The sequence below is a fragment of the Perissodus microlepis genome, chromosome 23 (genome assembly GCF_051167445.1).
Source record: "Perissodus microlepis isolate ML-2025 ecotype Zambia chromosome 23, ASM5116744v1, whole genome shotgun sequence".
NCBI lineage: Eukaryota > Metazoa > Chordata > Actinopteri > Cichliformes > Cichlidae > Perissodus > Perissodus microlepis.
This window is the reverse complement of record NC_140482.1, coordinates 38927694-38951919: the sequence shown is the minus strand read 5'-3', so window position 1 is coordinate 38951919 and position 24226 is coordinate 38927694. Positions and strand designations below refer to the sequence as shown.

Here is a 24226-nt window from a genome sequence, read left to right as displayed (position 1 = left end):
AAATTGTTGGGGGGTTTTGCCTCGATAAGGAGGGTTTTTCTAAATATTTTTTGTTATATTGTTTTCTATAGGAAATTGTCATCTATGTGATTGAGCGCAAAAGTAAAGTGAAAAGTAAAGTAAAGCAAAGTCGTACAAAATCCATGATTAAAGTATAATTAATTTTCGAATATCCTGTCGACTAAGTGCGATCAAGAAAACAGAATCGACCGAGATGTCACTGTTAGCCAATTCGATATAAGGAAAACAGCTGTCGGTGTTCGCCTGAGCAAAGGAGGAGCAAAATCCCCGTAATGAGTTCGATTTGTTTTCATTTCTGTTCAGAGTCATAACGGGACGACTGCCAGCATTTAAACACCGCCCTCTCTGGCTACAAAGGTGAGACAAAACACGCGAACCCGAACGCCTGGGGGCGACGTGACATCATCCCTAAAGCCTTTGGATTCCAGCTCGGGATCTTCCTGCGCTGTTTCGTGTAAGGATCTAGGAAGTAGTCCCACTATCTGAATCGACTTGTCTTTAGTTTTTAAAACAGCAGAAGCGGAAAGTTTCTTCTCTATATAAGCCAAACAGCTCAGCGAGAGTATGTCTTTCGTCCCAGGTCAGCCGGTGACTGCTGTTGTGGTAAGTTTGAGGGCTGTGGCTCTCCACATTTAACCGCACTCTATTGTTCAGCTTCTCACCCGACCTTAGCACCAAACCGTATCGGTGCGAACTCTGAATTAACTAAGGTTGGATAACTATACGCGCTAACCAGCTAACTGGAGTTTTTGCTAACAGCAGAGCGACTTTCTTTGTTTAGCTAAAAGCAGTTGAGTGGGAGCAGCTGAACAGATATGAGCACTTTATGTACCCAGTAATGTTAAATTTAACCGAATAACTCATTAAATCACTGCATCAAAGAACTGGGCACTAACGCGGGACACAAAGGGTGACATGAAGTTGACCGTTAATTAAAAGACAACTGAGTTTATCGTCAGAAAACTGCTGTTAATGAAAATGGGCGTCACCACCTTTGTAAATCAGGCTTCCTGGTCTTCTCCAAAGCTGAAGATCTAGCTGGAGATGGACAGCTGGGATTTTAGCAGGCCTGTGTTGTAGAGCAGACCAGTGATGCATATGTATGTGACAAGCACTAAATTATCAATACTATGAAATCTGAGCAATTGCTGTGATTTGAGCTAACTGATAAGTCAAGTTTTTCAGAGTCAAATCTTTGTTTAACTTTATATATTTTCATAAATCACTGTTGCTTGATCTTTTTTGCTTTTATTTGACATTTGCAGCTCAACATCTGTCCCCTCAGAGTCCCTTTTGTATAAATAGACTGAAATATTGATGTAAAAGAGGCATTGCGTTTGATTTGTCCTGATCAAACAAAACAGCAGTCAGTGATTTGTGGGGATTGGATGAGGGTGGATCCATGCCCACCCAATATATCCACCGTGTTGCCTCTGTCCCCTAGCATCAGAGAGTGTGCAGGGGCAGGGAGGTTGTTTATCCCAATCATAGTCTAGTCAGTTGTGTGTAAGAATCAGTTTCTGTAATGTCTTCTAAAATACATTTTTAATTCTTTAATATAATATTTTTTTAATGATCACTCAGTTGTGCCCCTGCTGGTTGACACACACTTCAGATCAAGCCACCTCCTATAATGAAATACTGTAAGATAGAAGTCCTGACTTACGCAATAATTGCGCTACTCTACTATCATTGTTTTTTGTTCAATGCCTTCAAAGGACGTGTGGGTGTGTTTAAATTCCCGTTAATTTTTCAGACATTTTTGAGTCATGAATTCTCTCATACAGGAGGTAGTTACATAACATTGTACCACACACACACAGACACCCTCTCCAGGGGCCAAAACCTAAAGACATAAATCCAAAAGTTTGTCTTATTTTCAGAATAATGTTTATGATATATCATAGGACCAATAGTAAAACTGCATGACCAATTTAACATAACAGCAGCATAACAGACACTCCGTGTTTGAGCTTTTTCCCCTGATAATGCAGCTAAGAAAATGTTAAAATATGTAACTTGAATAAATTTTTACAGGTAATGTCAAATTTGTTTCTGCCTGGAAGTTTCTTGTGGCTCCTTCTTGCACATATAAAGTTATGAGGAATCAAAAATGCTGGAAAAAATGTGGCAAATTTTAAATTTCAAAATTTTGACCTACTTTTTGAACTTTGAGAATTTGTAACTTGAAAAGTTTTTACAGCACAACATCATTCGCATGAATTCAGTAAATATAGTACATTTATTATGCATTAAAAAATCAGTGGATTCGAAAGGTGGGAATGTATTTTTCTTGCTTTAGCTTCTAGAGTTACATAATTAGAAATAAAATTTATACAGTACATATAAGTATTATGTTACAGGTCTACACAAAAATACCTTTGAAGCAGGTTTACTGTAATACACAAACTTACCAGATGTTTGTTTGTTTTGTTTTTTCATCAAGTCTCGAACAGCTAAATCACCTGTGTTGGCACGCAGGTACACCTCAGCCCCCTGAAAGCTCCAATCTATATCAGATATTATGAAGAGTCATAATAGACTGGTGTATGCCTTTAATGCACAATTAACAGCTATTAAAAATGTTGTATGATTTTCAATTCATGTCTATAAAAGGGAATTTATATTCACAAAAGCCAAATTATACATCCCTAGCAACCACCTAGCAACAAGCTGAAATTTCCCATTGTTAGCATATAAAGAAAGACGTCTCACTGTGATTGAGTATATCAGTTTGCCAACAGCATGAACACGTCAAAAATACTGTAGCATACACATGCTGACTTTTAAGTCTGCCTGTAGGGTCCTTGTGATTACGCAGACTGTGTGAATCCGGCACATTGAGAAAAGCAGCTCAAGTCATTGTCAGACTTTGGATCAGCCACACTACTGAGAGGCTGTCTGATTATTCACTGTCGCGCACACAGAGCCAGTCTTTGTGTTTCAAGAGTCCCTCTGAGTCATCTGTCTCTGCGATGTAGTGAAACTGCAGCTGCTTGTCAGTGTCAAGGGTAGGGCCCGTCTGTCTGGACTCGAGTTAAGAAAAAACAGCCTCTGAGATCGATCGTTTGCCTGTGCTGAAATCTAGAAAATGAGTCTGTGGTGATAAGTCGGTGCTTCACTACCTGACGGGAAGAAAAGTTGTCCATCTTTCTGTAATTACTGCGATGTGTATGTCAGTTGGGAGTTGATATAAAAATATGAAACGTGTGCTTCGTGCATGCATACCATCATTTCAGTGCTTTTTGGATCGTAATGATTTCCAAGCATGAGCTGCTATATAGGACAATATACACATGGGTTTTAAATGAATGCAGCAAGGGGAAAGTTACAGCTGTGATTATTTACAGTGATGGGAGTAACGCCGTTACTTTTTTCAGTAACGAGTAATGTAACTAATTACTATTCCTATCATTACAACGCCGTTACCGTTACTAACAAGAAAATGCAGTGCGGTCGCATTACTATTTTTCAACAAACAGACGGTTGAAGCTGTGTTCAGCTTACCGCATCTTATATCAGTTGCACGGAAGTAGCTGTAAGTAATCTGGGCGCTACAGCTTTAAGCAGCTGCACGCGCTCCCGCGGACGGTAATCACTTTCTGGCAGATGATCACTTTTTGGCACAACACCTGGAGCTAAGGGGGAAAACAATCCCATGAGTGCTGCTGTTTGACAGAGGAAGAATAAAGTAGTCATGGTTAGCCAATCACATGACCACTTCAAGATGACAAAGCAACAAGGTGATATATACCAGTTTTTAAATTGTGTTGATAGGCCACGTAAAACCAGAGTCATGATAAACAATACGTACGTGTGTTTTTTCCTCAATAGTTTCGTCACGTTTACTGTCTAAGGACAGCACTAGCAAGCACTCTGTTTATGACCAAAAATTTAAAAAACAAAACAAAAAACAGCCCTTTGGTGTTGGTGGAAAAATGCACCATGTCAACCAATCAAAAAATGACATGGCAACATGAGAGAGAGGAAGAGAGGGTGACGTTTAGCGTGTTTGGAGTGTGTAGTTAATGTGCTGTCTTGTGTAGTGTTGTGGATAGTTTTGTGTTGTGTGTCAGAGCAATGAGGCGACTGCTGTCTCCAGGTAGAAAACAGGAGGAGTGATGCAACTGCTGCTGTCAGACCTGTAGGTATCAGGCTGTGATGTTCTCCTTTATAGTGGACAGAAATTTTTTTTTTTTTTTTTTTTTTTTTTTTTGGAGTGGCACAAATAATTTGTGTGGCATCTTATTGAATGCAGAACAGCTGATTGTTATGTAAATAGTTTAAAGTGGTTATTAAAAAAAGGGTAAAAGGTAGATGGCTGCAAATAACTGTTGTTTGCAAAACTTGTGCATATGATTTTAAAATTGACCATTTATATTTGCATTTAAAGTTATGAAACATGGTTCAATAAAATTCAGACACATGAGGTTGTGCTGAAAAGGATGATACCAAACAAGGCAAAGTAAATGGTTTTAAAGGTGAAATGTGGAGGGAAAATCAAAAGTAGTCAAAATGGCCAATTATAGCCTGGACCCCAGAGGGTAAAACAACAAGTAACGCAATAGTTACTTTTCAAGTAATTAATTACTTTTAGAATCTTGTAACTCAGTTATTAACTTGGTTAATTTTTTGAAGAAGTAACAACTATAATTAATTAATTTTTCAAAGTAACTTGCCCAACACTGATTATTTATGGGTATGGAAGTGTTTCATTTTTCTACCTTCATAGTGAAGAGTTTTTAATCCGATCATAGTGAAATGTGAAGGGAAGCAATTGCGTTCTTTCCATGGTCCTGTCAACCTAATTTAACTGGAGTTTATCTTATTAACATTAGCAGTGATGGAAACAAGAACATATTTAAGCAAACGTGACTGAGCAGCACACGAGAAAGCTTGGTGATAAGCCTACCCAATATTTTCCTCAACAGTATTTAATGTTTTTAAATTTGTTTTCTTTTGTTAAACAGGAACGAGTTGAGATTCAGAAGCTGCGGCACGGAGAGAATCTCATCCTTGGCTTCAGCATCGGAGGAGGGATAGACCAGGACCCCGGGCAGAATCCCTTCTCTGAGGACAAGTCTGACAAAGTGAGTTTATCTGCAGCTATCATCTCTTTACGTGCAGTTTTTTCATTTTGATTCTCTCCCTTTGTTCTTAATAGAATATTTGTAGACAATAGTGATGTAGCCGAAAGGAATAAACCCACAAATGACCCTGTCAAAAGTGAAATTGTATGTTTTCCCTGTTTTCTGTCATGGTTATACATATACAGCGGTGGATTTTAGTATAAATGTGATCAAAGTTTAAGATGATGAGCTGCTCTGTCTTCGGGTCACTCGTTTTGGTTATGTGGATTTTATTCTTAATTTGGCAAGACGCTGAATATCCACCCACAAGTTGCAATTGCGCTAAAGCGTAGTGGTACAAGTATCCACAAAGTACTTATCGTTTTGGTTAACTACAGGCCTGAACACATTACTGATGGCCTCGGGTGGTGACTAAACAAACTCAGCAGAGCCACAGAAAGGAAGACTTCAGGTTTACATTAAGTCATGCTGACTGCACAGAAATGTACCAGCTGATTTGTTAGAGAGGAATAAGACTTAGATACTGGCTTCTACACTTACTGTTTCCTTTATTAACATATTTTTGAGCATTACAGGAATTTTGTTGTGAGAGACGTCCTCTGTGCCCTTAAATTAATAACAGATCAGGCCTCTGTCCATTTTTCTCTTTATTTTAATCCTAGTTTTACTTTAATGGGACAAAAATAAAAAGCACTTGATGCTTTCCCCCTGGGATCCTCCTCCTGTACTGCCAGAGCTCCAGACTGGCAGTATTGGAGGCTAAGGCCTTCAGGGATATCCTGTATTATTTTGGACTACCCATTTTAAACCAGACCTGCTCTCCAATTGTGGTAAAAAAAAAAAATGAAATGATGAGTTCTTTGTTTTCACAGGGCATTTATGTGACCAGGATATCACCTAAAGGCCCAGCAGACTTGGCCGGCTTGAAGATGGGAGACAAAATAATGCAGGTATGTAGTGAAATGAAGTTTTTCTTTTTGAATAGTTGATCCACAAGATGGCACTGTGTACCTCAGGAGCGGTGCTGTGATGACTTTTACTTTTGGTATTTGATTCTTTTTATTTCAAACTAAGTTCCTTCCTTCTTTCCAGGTGAACGGTTGGGACATGACCATGGTGACTCATGATCAGGCTCGTAAAAAACTAACAAAGAAGAAAGAGGATGTGGTACGACTGCTAGTAACCAGGAAGTCGCTTGAGGAGGCTGTCAAACACTCTAAGTGCTCTTATCCCAAACACTAGTGTGGTGGCTCTACTTTTACACAGACTAATGCCATAGCCAAGGAATGAAGACTCACTTGGAGAACACATACTACCCCAAATAGTTGCACCGTGGCCTTTATACTCCAGTAATGCAAAAACAGATAAGTAAAGAAACTGAGACAGATCAGTTTGTTCATTCAGATCAGTCTGTAGAAAATGACTCTGTTATCTGTTTTGTTTTTTTCTCTCATTTGTGGCATATCCAATTATAACTGATCTCAGTAAATTATGTGAAATAACGCTGCTTGAATAACAGCATTTGAGATATTTGCAGCGATTATCATCTTCATTTGTACTTAAAGCAATTTAAATTAGCATTTGGAGAACATTTTATAGACCGGTTCTTCTGCAAGGAGTGTTAACTCATTCACACATTTAGAATTTATTTGTTAAGTAATTTGTCCACATTTCACCCCCCCCCCCCCTTTTTTTTTTTTTTTTAAATATAGGTTATTTGGGAACAATCCGAGTTTAGTTTGTTTTCCAGCAGCTGACCAAAGTTAAACTGGACACACTGGATACACCCAGAAAAATTCACTGTTGTTTATTCATCTCAGTTAAAGAACCAATATTTTTCTGCCACTAACACAGCAACAAATGCCAAAGTAAAATCAAAGTTTGTGTAATTTAGTATTTCCAGTTTTTCTTTTTCTTTAAATAATGGTACAGCATATTGTATAAAATCTATGCAAAAAATGTCAATAGAGCCAATTTCCAATGTGTGTTTTGTTTTTTTTGTTTTTTTTCCTAATGATAATTCTACTGATGCATCACATTTTTCAAGTTGCATTCAGTGTAACATCCTCTCACCTTATGCATCTGTTAAAGTAACTACACAGCCAGAATTACAGTAAAGGTGTTTCATATGAACATTACTTCACATGTTGGATGTTTCTGGATGCACACTTGTCAAATCAGCTTTCTCATTTTCGGCATATTTGCTTCCAGTTACCTTTTATCGGCTTCAGAAAGAGAACGATGCTTTTTTTTGTCTGTTTGTTTTTCCTGGAGGAGATGATATTCAGCAGTTAGCTCCACTGAGACTGTTTCGAGGTTTAAATAGTTTTGTTTCTTGTCACTGAACAAAAGTCCAGTTTGAAACTGTAAATCAGCCAAGAAGGAGTGAATGTTGTTTGTTAACTTGAAAATGTGCACAGCAGCCTTAAATGTATTAACACTAAGTTTTAATAATTCATTTCCAATTTACCAGTGTGGTATGATCTCACTAGCGCATCTTTCCTGCAACATGTAATAAATGACACTGGAGATGACTGGTTTATTTCTAATAAGTATGTTTGCTATGAAACCTTTCTGTACTGAGACCGATTTTCTGCTACATTTCTTTTACTTTTGGGTGAACTTACTTTTTTTTTTTTTGGTATGTAAGTTGCTTATAAAATATAATTTTTTTTTTTTTTACAATATTATACAAGCAATAATCAAGTTTGTAAAATAAATGGTTTGCTCAAATAAAACACCTGTATAACTGTAAAAAAAACAAACAAACATGCTGCTGGTCATTTATTTATTATTGTTTCATACTGTACTGTAGAGTTGATTTACAGGCACCTGTGGGCCTCTCAGTATTTTAAATTCATGTCATCTTAGAATCTCTAAGAGTTTTTGACGAACTGCTCTGTTGGAAACCACTGCTTCAGAAAATGTCAGTATAGCGGTATTTTTATAAAAGTTTAGCCTGCAAAAGTTTATGTTTCAAACATTTTGCTCAAGACTTTGTAAACTGCCAGATGAGCACAAAGTTTGTTTTATTGCGGAACATTTGAAAAGTGAATGTTTGTCAGATATAAAAGGAGTTCTGCTTTTTCAACAATAGCTGACTGAATGCTGTTTAGAGTTGTACTATCTTGATATGTTAATGTCAGTGGGTCTGACCCAAACGTTGTCAGGGTGCTCGAACACGAAACCAACAGATTCAGATAATGTCATGTTAATAGAAAGGACCGCATGTGTGAAACGTGCTAAAATCTGCGAATAACAGACATACAGTAACTGATTACTTTACCCCTCTTTTTTATGTTGCAGGACCTTCAGATAGCTTCGTGATGCCAGTTAAAGAGTAATCAGCTGACATTTCAAAGCAAAGAATCTATTCCCTGACCTTTCCGTGTTTAGCAAGGCTTTTTGATAGTGCGCTCTTCTTTTATCTCTTAAATGTGTCCGCTATCAGCTATTCAAAGCATACCTTTGAACAGAGGTCTCAGATAATTCATAGAAAGGAACCTTTCCATTGTGTTGCTATAACTGCATATGCCTCTAATATTTCATTTTCCACTTTGCGCAGTAACAAGTGTGTTCAAAATAACACTGGAAGTGCATTTCTCTGCCTGCAAGCTACATAATTGTAAACCCTTTTTTGGGGTACACGTATGTTCCAGAGCAATAAAAAGTAAACATTCGCACCAGTTCTTCTAGATTTTAAGGTGTAATATTAAGAGCTATTTAAGGGGAAAAATTTAAAAAAATGTATTTACTGATTTTAAAGTTTTGCTGTCGTTTTTATTTGTATTTTATTCATTTCGAATAGATCAGGGCTACTGTGATTTTAAATTGTGTTGGTAAAGCTGTTTTTGGTGTTGTGTAATGCACTACCAGTGAATTATCTGTGCTCTGAGGACCAAACACACCTGAACTGAATGTGCTGTGTAATGTTTAAAGTCTTAAAATAACATCTGGACACATAATGGGAGAGGGTCGATTTAGGGCACCGCTTAGCTAAAATCCCCCCTTTGAGAAATAATTTATGAGCGAGCCGTGTGTGTGCGCTTGTTATTTTTATCAGGACAGAGGAAGCATGCTCCATTCCACTTACCTGGGCTTCATAATACTATTGCACCATGTTGTGAGACAAGAATGCGATTGTGCAAACACCAGCTAAAGCTCAGACTCGCTATCTAGGTTGGCTTTCCCTAATACCGCAACATTAATACCTTGTGTGTTGCTAGGTAACTAATGGACAGCTATTAAGTGGGTAACAGCGAGCCCCTAATTTGATTCCAGTGTGATTATTTAATCAGCACTTACCAGTCAGCAGTAGTTATTCTGTATTATTTTAATGCAGTAATTGTCAAACTTACTTAATTTGTTTGATAACATGGTGGTCAAGTATGTATCAATACACTTATTAAACTCATCAAAACCCAGCACACTTTCCCATCAGACTAAACGAACCACCTGTAATGACATGAGTAACAATGCAGCTTCTTGCTGCTGAAAGATAACACTAAGACAAATGTTTCTTCCTGCAAGCGGGTGAATAATTACACTATCTAAACATGGATCATACATGATCCATGCCTCCCACGTTATGGCAGGATAATTGGGTTGCCATGGTAATGCGGACTGCTCCTATCACTGTGGTCATACGCCAGATTGGAACTTGAAAGAAGCCTACAGAGATATCCCGATCCTAGGCTGGACTGTTGCAATTCCTTATTGCGAGGCTGTTTAATAGCTCTACTACCTGACAAAACCATATTTATATCTAATTGTTTGCCACTTATCACTGGCTGCCTGTGGGACTCATAATATCCCCGTGGTTCTTGGACTTTTAAAAAGTATAGGAGGAGGTAGAGCCTTCAACTTTCAAGACCCTGTTCTGTAGAATCAGCTCCGGGTTTGGACTCAGACACCACGTTTACTTAAAAAATTAGGCCTAAAGTCCTTTTTATAAATCTTATATTTAAGGTTGGATCTGTTGTTCAGTGATATAGGCTCAAAATGCTGGGGTAGATGCTATATTGTGCAGAGCACCTCTTCTCTGCTTTCCTCTCTCTCACCCACCATGCATTTATTAGTATGTTGCACTATTTCTGTAACCTTCTGTGTTTTCACTCTTTCTGCATTTTTTTCTAGCTCAAGTGCTGCACGTTACTGATCTGCTGCTACCGCCATTAAAAACGAAATTGTTTATCATCTCTCTTTTGTCTTTGCTTTCCACTTACCCCAACTGATCAAAGCAGATGGTCAACCTCCCTGAGCCTGGTTCTGCCAGAGATGTCTTCCTGTTAAAAGGGAGGGGGGTTTGGTGATCTGAGGATATTGTTGGGTTTCTCTTTAGAACATTGTAAAGATTTACCTTTCAGTCTGAAATGTTGCACAACATAAATAAGGCTGAATTGAAAGCTGAATGTTGGAGACACTGACAATAAAGGAGAATCCTAAAGAGTCTCTCAAAAATGAAATGTTACAGAGCTTACCATTCTGTGACAGTTCATCAGTTTAGGAATGATGCTCCTAAATTTAAAATTAAAATCTTTGGTTTCCTATAGCACTGGCCACTTCCATATCTGAAAAGGCACCATTAAAGCTGAATTTTATATACAGTTGTGTAAAAAAGAAAGTTTCCAAAGGACTCTGTGCAGTCCTGTGACAATCTAAATACATCCATGATTCAACAGCTTGTGAAACCAACACTGTAAGGAGTTTTGACCCATTCTTCTTTATTCTTCTTTATAATGTTGCAGTTCACAACACTTAGTTAAGGTCTGGACTTTGACTGGGCTGTTGCAGCATGTTGAATCTTTTGTTTTTCACAAAATAAGCTCATCCATCCACCAAAGTGCTTAACAGCTGGTAAAAGGTGTTTGTGCTGATATGTTGTGTTTCGCTTTTGTCAGACTGTGAATTATAGCCAAACATGTCTGCTTCAGTTCAATCTGTGGAAATGTCACAGTTCCAGGAGCCTTGTGGTTCTTTCAGATATAACTTTGCAGAGCTAAGCTATGCTGCCATGTTCTTTTTAGAGAGAGGAGGCTTTCACCTGACAAGCTTTCTAAAGACTGATTTTGTTCAGTCTTTCTTTAACTGTACTGTCATGAAGATTAACATTTAGCATGGTAACTGCAGCCCGTGGAGCCTTTTTTCCCCCATTTATTTTATTTTAGCACTGTGTGGTCTGATTTTGGGGTGAACTTGCTGTGATTTCTACTCCTGGGAAGATTGTGGCATTAACACAGACACAATAAAATCCCCAAACTTCAGTATTCATGAAGGATGGTAAAGTTCACTGATGATCAGTTAATCAAATGCATTTGATTAGAAGTATTTACCCTTTTAATTCCCATGTAAGCAGTCAGGGTGTGTATAGTTTTTTCACAGCAATGTACATGTCCTATGCACAGTCCTGTCTATTTAGCTGTTCTATTTAGCTTCTGACAATGCTATATTACAATAACATGCATTTTACAATAAAACACAATAAGCAAAAATCATAAAGGAATCAAAATTGAAGAAGAAGAAGGAGAAGAAGTTGGTTCTAGAGCTGCCTTTTGTCCGTGGTGTAAAGATTGAGACTGGTTTTTATCTCTAATCTTTCTTGAATCTTTCTGGAACAGTAGTTGACAAAAACTCAACATGGCAAAAGTTTTAATAAGTTTTAAATTTCTAGTCTTCTTGTCTCTGAACATCAAACTTAGGCAAACTGTCAATTAAAGGCTCCAGAACAGCTTCCAAAGTCTTCAGTCTCAGCAGTCACATTTGGTGGTGCCCAATAAAATAAAATTAAAATACCTCTACAACATCTTGATTCTGTTTGTTGAATAGTTTCACTCTGAAAAATAAAAGTTCATCCAATGTTATGTTTATTCAATGGCTTTTATTTATCTATTTATGTATTTTTTAATTATCCTCTATTTATCCAGGAAAAGTCTCCTTTTCGACAGTGACTTGACCAAGAAAGAGGCAGAGACAACCACATAACAATAAAACGAGTAAAGAAACAAATAGAAAATGTTTAAACTCGTCTCCAAATCCTGCGCAGTTTGTTGGCTTGTTGTTTCTTTGTTCGTGCCACACAGTTGTGTATATTATATGACTGCATGTTAAAGCTACTTTTCTCCCTACTGTATGTGCTCATGCATATCAATGCACCGTTTGTGAACGTGGATATGATGCGTGGGAGTGCGAGTAAAAAGCTGGATGGCATCGGGGTTACGCATACACGAGCTCCCCAAAGTCCAACTAGCAGATGCATGTTGTCATAGCAATAAGTGCCGTGTAGTTACACGTGATCTGATGGATATTGTGGATCTGTTGTGCTGTTTTACACACATAAACCGGTTATCCACCAGGGCATGTGACGTGATCATGAAACCCACCGAGATAGCTGATTTGCGATGAAGCATTTCGCACAGTTTTGGTGCTAGTGAATGGGCAGCAGGCGGCTTATCTTCATCGTTATTTTTCTCTCCCGAGGAGTCCTTAACCTCCTCCTCCCACGCAGACCTCCCAGGTGCTCATCTTGGCTGGAGGCTTCACGCACAAACAGAAACCGACACACAGTAAAACAGGAGTTAACGGTAAAGATGAAGGGGGGGGGGGGGGCGATACAGTGGGTGGGCGACACTTGTTCATTATCGACTGCTTAGTGGAGAGGAAAGCATCTACATGACTGTGTGAGGAGCGTCTTGGACAGAAAGAGGTGTGTGACAGTTTATTTCCAATCGTTTTTGGAGCAAGTTAATCTGTAATTACAGGAGGCATCATAGATAAAACCGTCCGATTCAAAGTTGTAGCAAGATTGTGTCAAGTTTTAATTTGTGTCTTGCAGCGACTTGAAGGAGGACAGCCGAAAGCAGGAAGGATCTATGACAGCTCAGCACATCTAGAAACAGAAACAGGGTAAATATCTATCTATCTATCTATCTATCTATCTATCTATCTATCTATCTATCTATCTATCTATCTATCTATCTATCTATCTATCTATCTATGGACAGATAGACCACTGTTCACACATTTCTTGCCTGTGAAGCTTGAATGTATGTGTATGTCTGATTGGATTGAATTTTCTCCTGTTGCTATACTGCTATACTAATTCTCACCTTTCTCTATTTTTAACAAATAATTTGGAAACAAAGATGTAGTGGAGTGGAAACGAAGCTCTATATTTCTGTTTCCTGAAGGATTGGTACATGTTTGCCACCTTTTGGCTTCTTCATCCAAAAGACTTTTGCACTTAAGTTTTCTCGACTGGTAACATAATTTGTTTGCTGTAATAGAGAAAGCGGATTGTATTAAACAAAGACGTATGCAGTGCAGATGGGTTTGTTTGTTTGTTTGTTATCTTAGCTGCTCACTTTATTAGGTTCACCTGTTCAGCTGCTCATTAATGCAAATATCTAGTCATCCGATCACATGGCAGCAACTCAGTGCATTTGGGCATGTAGACATGGTCAAGACGACCTGCTGATGTTCAAACTGAGCATCACAATGGGAAAGAAAGGTGACTCTGAAAGTGTTATGGTTGCTGGTGCCTGACAGGCTGGTCTGAGTATTTCAGAAACTGATAATCTGCTGGGATTTTCCTTCATAACCATGAAGTTTACAGAGAAAAAAATTGGGGTGCTTGTTGTTGGTGTGCATATGAGCATCTTTGAACGTACAGCACGTTAAACCCTGAAGCAGATGGAGTACAGCAACAGAAGACCACACTTGGTGGGACTCTCGACAGATAAGAAGGGAACTTCACTGTACTCAAATGGCCTCCATAGTCACCAGATATCAGTCCAACAGACCACTTTTGGGATGTGGTGGGAGTAGACTTCTGGAACAAGGAGGAGACAAATCTCCAGCGGCTGTGTGATGCTATCATGTCAATATGGAGATCTCAGAGAAATGTTTCCAGCATCTTCTTTAATCTCTGCCACGGATTAAAGCAGTCCGGAAGGCAAAAGGGGATCCAGGTACTGTTAAAGAGAAGATTCGACTTCTTTATTGTTGTCTTTCCTGTCTACACGTTGTTCTACACTGACAGTTTATTTTCTCGAGCTGTGAAGAGTTTGAAATAACTCAACCTTCATGGGAAAAATCAATAGTCCCCTTTGAATCGCTGTGATCTGGACATTTTTCATGTACATCACTGTGTCATTTTCTACTGAATGCTGTTTGACATGGAAAGGTTATTGTGTGGAGTGTTGACGATTAGAAACTAGGAATGTAGGCAGATCTGTCTGACTTTGATTTGTCACACGCCACCAAATGTTGGCTGTGTGTGTGTGTGTGTGTGTATGAGAAGGTCAGGCCATATGAGAGGTCTTTCATGTCTGTCTTGTTATGAAAGCTGAGCTGAGACAAACTCTCCACTCACCTCTGGAGGTTCACACACGCGTCATCCTGACCCTCTCGTCCACAGCGGTGAAGCTCTGACGGTTACCTGATTTTAACTGGACTGTTTGACTCAAAGTCTAAAACATGAGTGGTGAGTAGCCAGACAGCTTAAAGGCTTTTTCCGATCGCTACTTTGTGCGATCACGAGAAAAATACCTGCCTTTATTTTTCAATTTCACTGAGAAATTGCTGGGATTGTAATCACGACAGAATAAGACGTGCACCTCGTCTGATTTTAAAGAAAGCTGTCGTTTTTCATTGGCATAAATTAAATCAGTGTTTCGAATAGTATCAATGTAGTTTACAAAATATGACAACTGTAATATACCCAGGCAAACTGTGTTTTGCGCTCATGGACATGAATTTCCACCTTTTTTGTGTGAGTGAGAGTAACGTTGTAAGTAATATATTTAATTAGGAAGCATTGTATTTCATGTCAGAAGCAGAAAGTGTGGGGAGACCTCACCATGGCAACCAAGAAAGCGTTAAAAAAGGTGGAAAAATCTGCATTTTTAACCCAAAACGTCGTCTTTTGTACTTGGTGACAATCAGTGCATTAAAGGTTTTGAGTATTTCAAAAACTACCACAGATTGAGACTGTGTTGTATAATAGGCGATAATAATAATAAAGCATTGGAACACGGACTCATTTTAATTTTTTTTTTTACATGCTGGGGGTTTCCTGTTTAGTATTCATGAATTATGTCCTGCATTACAAGCTGCTTGACTTTTGCCAGCCATATATCCACCATGAGTTCACGTGTTTTGACAGATTTATTGTTAGTCAGTGCTCACTTGGATTTCAGAGTTTAATATTATCTCTTCATTATAATAAATGCCTGCTGATTATCTGGGGTTAATGCCCCTTTTATTATGGTATATTTCCTGGTTGTTGAGTTAAGGTTTCAGTGTTTATTTGTCAAAAAAAAATTAAGGCAGCTGGAACTGCAGCTTTTTTACTGAAACTGTGAATGAAACAGGGATTTAAAACAGAAACTCTGCAGTCTTTCTGTTCATTTGCAGCCTGATCAGCATCTGGATATTTTGGGAATTAGGTTTTTGCATGTGAATACTAATGAAGCACAGAGAAGTTTTAAAAAAAGAAACATTAAGCTGACTCACAGCTGAAAGTTTCTGGTCAGTTCCAGCCTGACAAAATTAGCTGATGCGGTGCAGCTTAAGATCAAACCGCTCTCTCACTGCTTGACTTGTATTGAGGCAGAAAGGAACATTTTGATCCTTTAATTGTGTTCATCACAAGATTTATGTAGTAATGCTGTTATATGGTAACCTGTGAACTGCCTTAATGTTCAGCCCTTCGCTGTAGTGCCTTTCCTTCCTTGAGACTTCCTTTTTCATTAGTCTTGCCTTTACTGAGCTTCACGACTGAACATTTTGTTTTCATTCCTACTCTAGTGTAACGCTGTAGAAACTGGCAGCTTCATCCACTCTTATCCATTACACACTAGAATGGGGTTATCAGTCCACTCCAGTTCTCCAGATAGTAAAACATTGTGACCGCGCTACACATTCGTTCAGACATTTATAAACAGCAGGTCTGAATCGTGCTGTGAGAGAACTAAGAAGACGTCCATCTCTTTGCCTGGTTAACTTTTTCTTTTTACTACATGTGGATGATGTATAGATTGATGCAAACCTTATAAAATGATATGAGTAGATTCAGTTTTTGGTTTTCAAAATAAAGTGTTTATCTCTGGGGAAGAATGAAAAAATGATTTTTGTGTGAGGTCAGTGATTATAGTAGATGTGAAGAATAAGCAGATGAGGACACTGCCTGTTTATTACCCGCTCTGTGGGACTTCAAGTTTGTTTGCAGTGGTTGGCTAAGAGGAAACAATGTAGCCTACTTAGACAGGAGGAAGTGCGAGCAGCGTCCACGTGTTACACACACACCGAGAGAGAAGGGAAACACGGTAAGACTGAAAAAGCTTGTTATTCATGTTAAGTTTTAGTCTATTTTATATCTCTAAAAGTTGATTCTGTTCATCTGGACGTAGCGTTCCTTCACTGGGCTGGTTTCAGTCCTTATGCAAATGTACTGTTTGTAAGATTGGGGAAACCTGCAGTCAGTTGGACGAGTGACGAAACGTTTCTCCCACAAAGCGCTACGTCCAGATGAACAGAATCAACTTTTGGAGATTTATTACCTGGATGATTGAACATGCATCAAGAAGTCTACTTTATAGCTTTAAGCATAGAAAAAATTGCAAAGCAAGGCTTGAAAAAGACACAGCTCATGTTTGCTTACTCGGTTCAAGACTAAACCAGCACTTAGTCCAGCTTTGCTTGTAATTGCAAAACCAGAACTATGCTTGCAGTCTGCTTTTTGTCATAGTGACAGTGTGTATTTTAGAGTTCATGCTCTTGAACGTGTCTTTATTGTTTTTTGACAAATTAGGTAAACAGGCTATTGTACACTATGAGGTCATATTGAAGTGCTCATACATATTTTTGTTAGGAATGCCTTGCTAGTTAGTTGTTCGTGCAAGATGCTGTAAACATTCCTCGCAGATTTTGGGTCATATTGTCATGATAGCATCACACGGCTGCTGCAGATTTAGCCCCTGCACACCTGTGATGCGACTCTGCTGCTCCACGATATTTCAAAGGTGCTGTGTTTGATTGAGATCTGGTGATTGTTGAGCACAGTAAAATAAAACGATGTGAGCATAACGAGTCCTTATTTGAGTCATTTCTGCTATCCTATCGGCTCGAGTCTGGACATTCTCCTGTGACCTCTGACCTCTACATGGTATTTTCACCCAGAGAACTGCAGCTCACTGGACAAGTTCTATTTTTCAAACCATTCTCTGTAAACTCTAGCGATGGAAAATCCCAGCAGACCTCAGTTTCTGCCTATCTGACACCAACAACAATGCCACATCAGAAGTCACATGATTCCCATTTCTTCCCCATTCTGATGCTCAGTTTGAATTTCATCACACCCTTTGACCATTTCCACATGCCTAAATGCTTTGAGGTGCTGCCATACGACTGGTTTATTTGCATTAATGAACAGTTAAAGTTGAAGGTGTACCTAACAAAGTGGCAGGTGAGATGCTGAAGAACAGATTAATCCAAACTGTGGCCAATTAATGTTTTGTCCACCAACTGTTTTACCACTAAACTGAACCAAATTATACAAAAAAAAGGGGATGTTTATTCTCTGAACACTAAAAAAGAAAACTATCTGTGTTTTCATAAAAACTATTTCAGCTTGGTAATCTTCTCCATCTCAGTTGGCAGTGGTAGGTTACAGTTACTGTGCCACAGCTAGGTCAGGTTTTGATTTGTAATCCTAAACAGGTGCTTCAGTGTTTCACACAGCAGCAGCCGTTTCATCCTGTTTTCTTCTTTTTTTTTTCACCCCGTTGAGCAACATGCGATGTGTGTGGATATTCTGTGAATGTCTTAAAGCGTGCCGTCCCTCCAGAAACTACACGTGACAAAAACTTCACACTTACCAAATAATTGTTATTATTTTTTTCTTAGTTTCACACGAGACCTGCCTCCTGGACCAGGTGCTGGAGCTTATTATGAACGAGAAGCCCCCCACCAGTGCCAGCCTTTTCCTAAACGAGGACACAGAAAAACCACCCCTGCCAGACAGAGTAGACCTAAGGAGGCGCTTACGCAGGGCCATGGAGAGGAGAGCAAGCAGCATGAAGGAGAGGATGAGCTCTGTCAGCAAGGCCAGTGTGAAGGGTTTCCTGAAGAGGAACTTGTTCGTTTTGTTCACCATCGCTGCCGTGGCTCTGGGTGAGTGGAAAGGAACAACAAATGGAGGTTTTTTTTCCACTTGTGCTTTTATATTTGTGCATTTCGATGCTTATTTATTAGTTAATTTATTTATTTGCCAGGTATAATCCTGGGCTTTGCTCTACGCCCCTACAACCTGTCCCTGAGGGAAATCAAGTACTTTTCCTTTCCTGGGGAGCTCCTAATGAGAATGCTGAAGATGCTGGTGCTACCTCTAATTGTCTCCAGTCTGATCACAGGTTAGCTTCTAATGAGCACTTAAAAGCAAATATGTTTTATTTTCCCACACTGCTTCAGCACATTACTGTCTAGATCCTGAAATGAGAGCAGATATCCTATCGTAGTCTTCAGTATTTACCAGCAAGCTGTTTCTATGATCAATGTAACGTCAAATTCAAACTTTCATCAGTCCACTGAGAAAATAATGTTCTCTGCCTCAGGCATTTCCTCCTTGGACAGTAAAGCATCTGGTAAGATGGGTTTGCACGCAGTGGTCTACTACATGGTGACCACGCTGATTGCTGTGTTTATCGGCATTGTCATCGTCGTCATCATCCAGCCAGGGAAAGGGAACAGGGACAGCCCCGTGGCCAACGGTGGGAATATCGAACCTGTTCAGGCTACTGATGCTTTTCTGGATCTCATCAGGTAACGACTCAGAAACTTGACTCATGTGTTAGGTTACACAGTGTTTCCACAGACAGTCGCAGTTCATATTACGAGAGCAGTCTAACAAGAATGTTAAGAGTTGGATTAATAGATTGATACCACTCTTTTATCTGTCTGTTATATATGAAGCTACTGCCAGTAATCAAATTACTTAGCTCAGGATAACTTCCAAAACACCCAATGATGTTCACACCTCTGTCTTTATAAGGTACAAGCTGTAACCTAACATGTTTGGATGGCAGACATAACAATTGGATGGAGTCAGGCTCTTTCCATTGTTTCCCTTATTTGTTCTGAACGATGCTAAATGGCTGCAGAGCTATACTTAGCCATAGACAGTGTAAAAGATGGGCACAGCCACCATGATGTCACCAATCAGTTAGTGAAGTTAGTTTGAAACTAACTGAGAAACCACAGCACATCACAAGCATCTTTCTGACTTTTGGAATGACAGTAATTTACAAAAGTGACTCAATCTTATTTTCAGTGAGACCTGAAACTTGGACTGAGCCCATAAAGTTAGCAGGAACGTGTTTACTGAGGTCAGAGAGTGAAGCAACTGAGTGCTGTTTTCCCATAGACTACCACAGGAGTCGCCCCCTGCTGGGTATTAAAATAATTTAGGTTTTAGGCATATTTATTTATGTATATGTGGCTCATTTGATCTTTGCTTTTTTCTATTCTAGGAACATGTTTCCTCCTAATCTGGTAGAAGCCTGCTTCAAGCAGGTAAGCCTTTGTTTTTATCCCAGCCGTGGTTCACATCTTCTTCATTATGGAACACTTCATTTCATTTAAAGAAAGAAAATCTCCTTTATCTCTAAATCTTGATCAACAAAAATTTGATAAACATATAGTTTTATTTTCCTAATCTCTATTAAATTGCATGTATTGCTATGTAACTACCTTAAAAACATTTCATGTCTGTTGCAGTATAAAACAGTGTACAAGAAGACTGTTCACACAAGAAATGTGACCGTAACCCTGAACCTCACCGACTCGCTCAATGTGACCGATTCTGCCTTGAGCATGAACCTCAGCACGGTGCTGCACACCATACAGGTGGGTGTCTACAAGCACCTTCAGGTATAAGTGCAATACTTTAATCACTATGAAAAAGAAAACTACAGTGCGTATTGATTTATGTGTAAAACGTTTTCAACCACAGGAGACTGTGGAGGAGGTCGTCCCTGTGTCTGGCTCCTCGAGCGGAGTAAACGCTCTGGGTCTGGTGGTGTTTTCCATGTGCTTCGGTCTGGTCATTGGCAACATGAAACAGCAGGGCCAGGCTCTTAGAGAGTTCTTTGACTGCCTGAATGAAGCCATCATGAGGCTGGTGGCCATCATCATCTGGTTAGTAAAAACCCAGCATCCACACCATATGAAGATTCTGAGTAGACTTAACTGAAGAAAACTCTCCCTTTAGTCTATAAAAGCAACTAACCCAATAAAATTACCATTATAGTAAAACAATGTTTCCAAACTTGCAGGTATGCTCCAGTAGGTATCCTGTTTCTGATTGCTGGGAAGATTGTGGAGATGAAGGATCTGGCAGAAGTGGGTAGTCAGCTTGGGATGTACACTGTGTCGGTCATCGTGGGTCTTCTCATCCACGGCCTCTTTGTCCTGCCAATGCTTTATTTCCTGGTAACCAGGAAGAATCCTTACAGCTTCATTGGCGGCCTGCTGCAGGCACTGATCACTGCTCTGGGAACCTCCTCCAGGTTAGCTTCTGGATAATTCAAACATTGTTATTCATTCATCTGAATCTCATCATAAGAAGCACTGCATTACTTCCTTTGTGTTTAGCAGCATTAAAGGCCAGTCTCTGCTCGTGTTTATGGTAATGCTAACATGTCTCACCCTGTCTGCTTCAAGCTCTGCTACCCTGCCCATCACCTTCCGCTGCCTCGAAGAAAACAACCACGTGGATAAACGAGTGACGCGTTTTGTCCTTCCCGTTGGAGCCACCATTAACATGGATGGCACCGCCCTCTACGAAGCAGTGGCAGCTATCTTTATTGCTCAAGTCAATGGCATGGAGCTAAACTTTGGTCAGATTCTCACCATCAGGTAAAAGTACTTTGGTTTGCTAGTACTCAGCTGAGCCCCCTCTTTCCTCCCAGAAGATGGGCAACCTGTGGTCATAAAGAGATGATCACTGTCTCTACTCTCTGACTGTCACAGCAGAAACTAAGACTGATCAGACCAGGCAACATTTTTCCAATCTTCTATTGTCCAACATTGGTGCTACAACTTGTAGCCACAGTTTCCTGCTCCTAGCTGTCAGAGGTGGCAAAGGTGTGTGTGGTGTGTTGCTGCTGTAGACCATTTCTACATTCCTAAACACACAGGGTTGCTGCCATGTGACTGGCCGATTAGATACTTGCTTTAAAAGCCATTGAACAAGTGTATCTAATAAAGTGGCCAGTAGGTTTAAATACCTGCTACTGCTTTTGGCTGTTCCATTTTTCACGAGAGATTGCCATAACGGGCAGCTCTGTATATTTAAACTAGCAGATATTTACTGAGGATGGCCTTCCTACTGCAACCCACCAAGGGCTTTGTGTCTGCCCCTGGGATCAAATCAGGGATCCGGTGTGTAAACTGCCACACTATTACAAATAAAATACTCAAAGTTCACTCAGCAAAATGAGAAAATAGAGTCTTTAGATCGAGTTCAGTCCTTGAAATTGCTGAGATTTTAGCTTCAATACAATTTTAAAAATTATAACTGGTATGCAAGAATATCCATATGGTGTTTATGAAGGAGGTGCTAATCTGTAGACTATGTGTGTAAACATGCTTAATTCTGCTGGTAAGTTGGTCATTTTAACATAGTAGCCTATAGAAATATTTTGCATCAAACCTCTAGTGTCCATTTAAGGAACTGCAGTTTCTGGCACTTCCATGCTGTCCCCTATATACAACACAGAACAAGGTAAACGCGTGAGATAGGGATTTGCTCCAGCTTACTCCTCTTTCTGATCACACTTTTTATTACTAGATAGGGAAATGAGAGGTTAATAAACATGTAAACATATATTAAAAGTGTGTTTCTGATATTATTATTATTATTAGACAAAAATGTGTAATACATTTTAAAGAACATATGGTAGAGACAGTATTCCTCGTGTGCTTTTATCACACTCTACTACACCCACCAGCAGTGCACATGTGCTGTTTGTTTGTTTCCTTTTATTAAATGCATTCACTCGCCTCTCCATCCCTCCCACCGCCCACTCAGTATCACAGCAACGGCTGCCAGCATCGGAGCAGCAGGCATTCCTCAGGCTGGCCTGGTTACCATGGTGATTGTATTGACATCGGTGGGACTGCCCACGGAGGACATAACGCTGATCATCGCTGTGGATTGGTTCCTGTGAGTTCCCACTAAATGTCAGCTTGATGGGGATTGGTCTGGGATTGTGCCAGCTTAAATGTCATTGTAAAGCTTCAGAGAGCCCAGAGGTCCCACAACTACAAAGGTTATCGATGCATAATGCAGAGTGATGGATAAGAGAGCCTGCAACTGTTTTCATAGCATCCATCCATCCATTTTCTTCCACTTATATATGCAGTCATTTTTTAGTCTTTCTCACTTATTCTCTCTCTCGTGACTCCAGGGACCGTTTGCGTACTACCACGAATGTTCTCGGCGACTCCCTCGGGGCCGGCATCGTGGAGCACCTTTCCCGCAAAGAGCTGCAGAATCAGGACACCGAGGTGCGCAACTCTGTAATCGAGGAGAACGAGAAACCCTATCAGCTCATTTGCCAGGACAATGACATAGTCAATCATCTCAACAGCGAGACCACAATGTGAAGGCGAGGGAAGCACATGAAACGGCGTGAACATACAGAAGCATTAGCATGATGCAGTGATGGAGAACATGATAGCCAATGCTTGAGGTTCACATCTTTCCCTCAAATACAAAAGCTTATCTGGGAAATACGACACAGTGACGCCTGTCCTGGGACAGCTTGATGACAGAAACTAATGTTCACGTGTTGTTTAGGAGCATCCTGTGATTTTTTTATTTTATTTTATTTTTTGAAATACAGTTCAAAGCCATCAAATAATCTCACTTTCAAGCTTGAAAACACAGCATTATTAGAGAAACAACAGCATTCATAATGTAAACCAGCTTATTTTTTCAGTCTTGTGAATTTATTCTTTAGACTTTGCCCAGTTCTTCTGCATGACTAAACATTGTCCACTGCAAACACCCATTTTTGTCATTCTAATAATGACTACCTCTAATAGGACTTAGATGTGGGATTTCCACAGCACTACACAAAAATAAAGCTGGATGTAAATACACGAGCAGCAGTATTGTTTCCTTCCTCCTTTAAGTGTGCTTACACGATTTAATCGTAAAACTGTGACTGTTAAACACTGCATACAAGTGAAAAAGAAAACTTTTACTCCTTTGTTTTATTTAGTTGATATATTTTTAATGACTTTATAGACTGTTCCCCACCCCCAGTGCTTTCTTATGGATATTGGTGTGTATTTCTTGTATTTATTTGGTGCTATATGGGCACAGTACTGCAATGCTAAAGAAGTAATTAAACAGAAATAGCTGCAATACTGAAGGTGTTCATATTCTGTTTCTTTTTTCCTCCTGTTGATGGGAACAGTGTTTTTAAACATTAGTACACTATTACACCAATCGGTCTGTGTTTTCTGCATTATATGTTATTATCTACTCAACATGTAATTGGATTTTTGGTATATTTTGATTGAAATGTTGCTGGTTACTTTACAGTTGATGGTTTTGTGAAAAAGTGCAGTGAAGAAACTTGGTGAATGCTTTTGAGAACCTACACAGTTGTTTCAGTGTTGTGCATAATTATAAAAGTGATGGTGTGAATACACGTGTCTGATTTTGTACCAGTTCATGCCCATTAAGAGGTCTCGAGTTTTTGTTTGCAGGTTAGAGTTTTGTTGCTTTAAGTTATTTCAGTAGAATTGTTATTTCTGATGAAGGAGCAGCTCAACATGTTGATGGACAGCGTGTGAAAAACGTGATAAATAAATGTCTCAGGAACTGAAATGAACTGTGATTCTCATTATTGTGATTGTGGCTACCCCTTGTGGAAGATATTCTCTCCTCCAGACACTCTCAGCTGCTCTCTTAGAGAAAACAGTGGGTCAAATGTTATATGAGAAACAAGTTTCACATATGGATGAGGTGAATTCTTCTTTTTTATTACGAACATTTCATCTAAGTTTGAAATCCTTTTATATAAAAGCTAATAGTTAGGTTAACC

The 24226-nt window shown here is 39.4% G+C and overlaps 2 protein-coding genes across 2 annotated transcripts; both read left to right on the top strand.

Annotated features, from left to right (window-relative positions):
* Positions 1-400: 400 nt before the first annotated feature.
* tax1bp3 (Tax1 (human T-cell leukemia virus type I) binding protein 3) lies at positions 401-7878 on the top strand. The gene is made up of 4 exons (XM_084922312.1): positions 401-624; positions 4992-5111; positions 5984-6061; positions 6204-7878. Exons 1-4 carry the CDS (start codon positions 586-588, stop codon positions 6351-6353), a joined length of 387 nt encoding a protein of 128 aa, XP_084778438.1. The 5' UTR covers positions 401-585; the 3' UTR covers positions 6354-7878.
* Positions 7879-12350: 4472 nt separating this feature from the next.
* On the top strand, positions 12351-24009 carry slc1a6 (solute carrier family 1 member 6). Its single transcript, XM_084921548.1, has 12 exons — positions 12351-12813; positions 12943-13013; positions 18015-18281; positions 18383-18520; positions 18722-18929; positions 19637-19679; positions 19884-20012; positions 20119-20303; positions 20441-20674; positions 20829-21023; positions 22198-22332; positions 22577-24009. The coding sequence occupies exons 3-12, from the start codon at positions 18059-18061 to the stop codon at positions 22773-22775; spliced, it is 1689 nt and encodes a 562-aa protein (XP_084777674.1). The 5' UTR covers positions 12351-12813; positions 12943-13013; positions 18015-18058; the 3' UTR covers positions 22776-24009.
* Positions 24010-24226: the final 217 nt, after the last annotated feature.